Raw genomic sequence first — 6,000 nt, forward strand, 5'->3', positions numbered from 1 at the left:
GATAACCTATTAGCTGAAAAACCTCACAACCACAAACATCAAAATCCTGTCTGCATCGTCCTCTGGGAAAGTGTAAAACTTTCAACTTTCTTCTACTTATTAGAGCAAGACAGACAGAGTATAAAAAATAGCAGTACTCGCACAAAACAGTTTGCTCAGTCTGCCACCTGGTTCCTTGTCCATTATTCTGTTATGTGGTAACCACCGGTAAAGATGTACAAAAGTTCATTTTCAATGTAACCTTACTAAATGTGAAACATCTTCCCTGCTAAGAGAATATGTACTTAAGGATTGGAAAATAACAGCCAGGAATTACATTGCAGAATCTCAAACTGAAAGCAATGTAACAGTTTGGATACATCAGCTTCATTTAAATTTACATATAAACTGTTTATCAAAGAAACCTTTAAAGAGATATTTTTCATCCATTTTAATATTGACCAAAACTATAAAAAGATATTCCTAGTTTTTAGCCTTTAAGTATCAACTGCATCTAAATGTAAAATTAAAGAAAAGATTCATATAAGTTTTTCCATCTTTCAGCCAAAATATTTAGCTAATTACACCAAATACAATCAGAAGATCAGCAGCTCAATTTTTAAACTATTATCTGGTTTGTAAATGAAGTGTTAAGGTTTCAAGTCTTTCAAAGAGGACACCACTTATCTCCCTTCACATAAAAACAATTTATAAATAGCAATGAAAGCCTTGTCACCTTTTACATCACCAGAGAAATGAATCACTTGTGTCAACACACCAATTCAGCTTGTTTTGAACCTCCTCTTTGGAAAACATTCATTTTACAAGGTATAAACACACAGAGACATATATTCTAACCTGATGTTGCTGCTGAATTATTTCTCTTAAAGAAAAACACCTATAAAATTCAGATGGAACAAGCAAAAGTTGCTCAACCTTCTTTCCTGCAGTCGAGTAAGTACAGTTCCTGTTACATGTGGGGTAGGTTAAGATAAGAAAGGACAGACAAGAAAATAATGTAGGTGTACAATGACCAGCGCTTCCACAAGATGGTACCTGACCTGAAAGAGTTTGATTAGACTAGCAATCTCTAAACTAAGATTTACTATTAAAAACAACAACAAATCAAGGTATGATTTTTTTTTTTAAATTAGAAAAAGAGGATTTATCACTCCTCACAAATACATACTGAAGTGAAATGCAAGGCTGAAATTCTAGTACAGATCCCAGGGAGAGGGAAAAGTGGTTCTTATTTGCTCCTAAAGTTTAAAAACAAATGAAAAAGTAAGTCTCTGAACTGATGGAAGTCACTGACAAAATATCTGAAACACGCGTTTGTTGGAGGGATAAATCAGTTTTTGATATCTGTAGTCTCTCACACAAATATAGTGTGCATGAATTAACTGTTGAACTAAAGTACAGGTATGAAACAGCAGAGAAAGAATTACCCTGCTTTTCCAGTTTCCAATTCATATTTAAAGACTACTGGGGGGAGAGGGGAAAAGAGTTATGACAACGGGAAAAAATATATTCTAAAAACTAAAAGAACAGGTGTCCAAAAACATGTTCAATTTACAAATTAAAATGTTAATGAATATGCATCCTTTCAGTTTGAAGCTGGAAAAAATGTATATTTAGTGGAGAGATTATTTACCATAGCTGCAAAATGACACCTCATTATCCAGTAATGGGGGGAAAAAATAATAAAAATATTTAAAAAAAAAAAACAATCTTTCCCTTAGGTAGAGAATTGGGAAGTAAAAAAATCAGCTTCGCTCTATACAGAGGTGTCCAAGAGCGACAGATACTTTTAAAGGAAAAGGTCAAGAGTAGAAAACTTTGGAAATACATTCACTGCACAAAGAAACAAAATCATTTCTAACAACGTTCTCCATGTGGAACATACTGAAAAAGCAGGAGCATGAGGGAAGTGAGAAAGATCTTGCAGTAACGAATAATAAATGAAAAAATTAACTTCAGTAAAATTAAAAAAAAAATCTTTAAAAAGTAAAAAATAGAAGTACAGGCTTGAAGCCAGGTAAATTTCCATATAATATTTTTTAGTAATCAACAATGATCACAGCATGCTTAAGGATTCATCGTGCAACAGTAAGCACCATTTTTTTCCAGACAAACTACATTGGACAGCAGTAATCTGCTACCCAATAAAAAGCATGCTTCAAAATGGCTAAAAAAAAGGTCAATAGGAAGAATCACGCCAGGAACTCAAACGAGAACTCAGAAGAAAACGCTCAACATCCATCCTCTGTTGCCATCTACTGGACCCCTACAAAATAACATTTAGCCTGCTGTATAGACTCGGGGTAAGACAAAGCTTTGTTCATTTCCTACTAACCTTCGTACAATGGACAAACATTGATGTCAAATATTTCAAACTACATACATCAGATTTAAACTTGTTCAACAATTATGAAGAATGGAAAGCATAGTTATTACAAAAGGAAAAGAGGCTTACAGAGGCGTAGGAAAATAACAAATTAATTATGCAATATACGTTTTGCCAGTTACTTGCCATATAATGGGCTTGGATTCACTGTACTACTGTCAGCAGCAGATCTCAAAAAGCAAGTTTTGGTTAATGGCTATAGTGAATGTTCCAATAAGATACTTAAGGTATCGCTTAAGAACCACCTTCTCTACTGCAGATCTAGGGGACGTTTAATTAGGAACCAACACAGAAGATTATAAAACAGGATAGAGTTTGTTTATTTTACTATGAAGAAAGATGCATCTAAAACATTATTACTGATAAAGGAGCTACAGACTCAAGAAGCGTATTATAAAAATGACCATACTGCAATCAAAGCAGCATCTGTAATCCAACATGCTATTTCCATATAATGGCCAGTAAGCATATTAAGAGATCCTACAGTTACAACTTATTAAACAGTGCCTCTAAATAAAGCTCACGGACAGTTTACATTCTGAAATATAAAGTTGTTATATTACTATATTAACATCCTTTCAGTACTTGCCTACATGCTAGCAATACAGATGTCAAATCATTTGAGTCTTAATAAACCCATACTCTTATTCATCTTACAAAAACTAATTAGGCATCATGCAAACATGTACTCCTATTGGTTGCATCTGTGTGATACTTTTGATAGCATAAAAACAAGAGCTGGCTTTTGCTGTCTCATATTTATTTTATAGGCTTCCTATACCCTATTTATTTTATAGGCTTCCTATACCCTATTTATTTTATAGGCTTCCTATACGCCTTCCCGAATCCTTACCTAAAGTAACTCAAAAAGAAAAAAAAAAAAAGAAAAAATAACAACACACCACAGTTCCAGTTCCCATGCCTGTATAAAAGGGGAAAACATCCTCAAACCTTATTTCTACTACAATTTTTTTGAGATAAGCAACAAGAAAAAATACAGTAGTCCATATGAAAGCAAAATACTGATTTATGCAGACACTATTAGCGTAAGAAAGTCTGTTTCACCCCCCCATCCCCACTCCTTGAACACCTCATAATTCTGCTTTCTTTGGAACAAGCAGGAGTTCATGTTGACATGCCCAAGTTGAAAATCAAGTCGCACTCCCAACCAGTTACAGTTCCTCCACAAAACAACATGTGCAGTCAAACCATGTTATGTAATTTTAATAACCCGGTTTTTTGGTCAACACTGTCTGTTTAGCCCCAACGCTTTTTTACAGGTTATATGTATTTATAGCTCATACCTGAGACTGACCCACTGGGCATGTTCACACCACAATGCATGGGGGTATCTGGGAATCTCCAATCTCTGTCTTCAGCTGGAGAGGATGGGTCAGTGAGAATGACTTAGTGCTTAGCAAGAGCCGGAGGGGAGAGACAGGGAGCCGCAGCAAGAAGCGGCTCTCTCTCCTGTCGGATCTCCAGTCTCCTGACACGATCGCCTCACGGAGCTCGCCCCGAGCTCCCCCCGTCTCCGCCGCGCCGCCCCCGCCCGCCGCCTCGCCCCTCTCCCCCCGCTCGCCCGCGCCCCAAGGCGCCTCGCCCGCGGGCCGCCGCCGCCGCCGCCCCCGCCCGCGCCGCCCGCCCGCGCCGCCCGCCGAGGCCCTCCTCCCGCGCAGCCCGCCCGCCGCCGGCCGCCGCCGCCGCAGCGCCCCCGGCCCGGGGGGCCGGCGAGGACGAGGAGAGGAGGGGGAGCTCCGTCCTGCCCGGAACAAAGCGGCCGCTGCCATTTTGAACCGCGGCCGGTGCCCGCGGCGGCAGCGGTGGCGGCGGCGGCGGCGGGGCCCTACCCTCGCTCTGGGGGGCGCCCTCACCTTCCCCGTAGTCCATGGCGACGGCGACGACGGGACCCTGCTGCCGGGGTGGGGGTGGCAGGGGTGGCAGCGGCCGCGCGGCAGCGGCGGCTCCGGCTTCCGTCAATGGCGCCTTCCACCACAGCGAGGCCGGGCGGGGCGGGGCGGGGCGGGAGACCGAAGGCGCCGACACGCCGCGCGCCGATTGGCGCCGCGCGCCGGGTCACGTGAGCCGGCCGGCGCCCCGCCCCCTCGACGAGAAAGGGCCCGGGCCCGCCGCGTGACGCCGCATTAAGCCCTGGCGCAGGGTGCCCGGATCGGCCTGGTCATGGGGGCGGGGGGGGGGGAGGGGAGGAGTGACGGCGCGGCGGCCATGTTGGGGCCTGGCAGCCGCCATTTTGCGTTCTGGCATCAGGCCTTAACTCGCGTTGAACAGCTTCCGGATTTGCAGTGGCAAAACAGTCACACTTTTACCCCTCCTCTCCTCGGGCCCTGGTGGAAACACGTGGGCCACTGTAAAAACACGCCCCTTGGTGCAGAAGTACCAAATCTGCCCATATGCAGAACTGGAAGTAAGGCTGTGCCAGGCAGGAGCAGGCCTTTGACCATCCCGTGCGCGGGAGGGAGGAGTCCAGTCGTGTGCGCCGCACCAGCTCCCAACAGGGCTTCCTTCCGTACGGAAACCCTGCCAACAGCGTTAGCCCTCTTTTAACCTTTGTTTGGGAAACAGCTTTGTAAGGTTACAAAATCTGTCAGCAGTGGGGTTGGTTGCGCAGCCCGTAGTCCTGCTTCCAGCCCTACTGCACCCACCGTGGCGGCTGCCGCTACCCCGTCCCCAAGCCCTGCCTTGCCTGTCGCGCCGAGCGTGCTGGGTGGATGGTCAACAGGTCTCGGCTTCCCCCCCCTTTCCCTAAGACAATGAATGCAAGTAAGCCTGTGCTGAATCACCGCTTTCCTTGGACAATAAAAAGCTTATTTAAGCAATATCCTCCCTGTTAACCTACTTTGATGAACTTCAGCCGTATTAACACCAGTTTATCTGTAAATCGTAGAACATACTACTTTAGTTTCTACAACAGGCTGCATTAAAACACTTTGAAACAGGCTAAAGGTAAACACAAGCTTCTATTTTAGTTGCCACTGTGCCCTCTATGTAGCCAAACATTTAAGGAAACAACAAAATTCACCCCAGACATCATCATGCAACAAAAGCCAAAGTCCTGTGTGAGAGCCACATGCTAAGAAATATTTCATTCTTTATAGTTTCTTAATGTTTTATATGTCCCTAAAAGGGGGAGGGGTGGAAGAACAGGGTATTTGGCAGGAGAGACAGCAGTAAGCAGAGATGACACAAAAAGAACTGGGAATATAGCTCTGGGGACAAGCTATGGGCATACTTTAGGTTGGGATGGTGGGCAAAGCCACTCTCTCCTGTTTTTTGATTTTGTTATGTATGTGTTGAGGGAAACAAGACTTCTTCTATTCTTCAGTAACTAACAGGCTTACATCAGAAACACTGACAATTTCTCCTCAGCTGAAAAGTTACAAAAGCCCCATTGCAGCAGAGGAAGACTTGACTCACTCTGTCCAGAGCCAAGTTCTTCATTAAACTAAAACCTAATTCTGACAAAGTAGTTAAACAGTTTCCTTCCCCAAGCTCTGGATGGCAGCAGTTGAGAATGTACTTGAATCACAGTCTTTGGCTATTGCTGAGTCAAGCGCGTTGTAGACTGCAGATTTTCCTGTTGAGCTCTCCTCTTT

The 6,000-nt window shown here is 43.8% G+C and overlaps 1 protein-coding gene across 3 annotated transcripts in view; it reads right to left on the reverse strand.

Moving 5' to 3' along the window:
• The window catches only part of ZNF326 (zinc finger protein 326), a 30,324-nt gene extending 25,633 nt beyond the window's left edge, over nucleotides 1–4,691 (reverse strand). Inside the window, exons 1-2 of one of the 3 annotated variants that reach the window (XM_068952564.1) lie at nucleotides 4,261–4,691; nucleotides 3,691–3,765 (exon numbers count right to left, since the gene is read on the reverse strand). In XM_068952564.1, the coding sequence (XP_068808665.1) occupies nucleotides 3,691–3,765; nucleotides 4,261–4,276 (91 nt within the window). In that variant the 5' untranslated portion in view covers nucleotides 4,277–4,691. The remainder of the gene's footprint in view (nucleotides 1–3,690; nucleotides 3,766–4,260) is intronic. The other 2 variants (XM_068952566.1, XM_068952565.1) reach the window with 2 other exon arrangements.
• Nucleotides 4,692–6,000: the final 1,309 nt, after the last annotated feature.

This window comes from Struthio camelus, chromosome 8 (genome assembly GCF_040807025.1).
Source record: "Struthio camelus isolate bStrCam1 chromosome 8, bStrCam1.hap1, whole genome shotgun sequence".
Classification (NCBI taxonomy): Eukaryota; Metazoa; Chordata; class Aves; order Struthioniformes; family Struthionidae; genus Struthio; species Struthio camelus.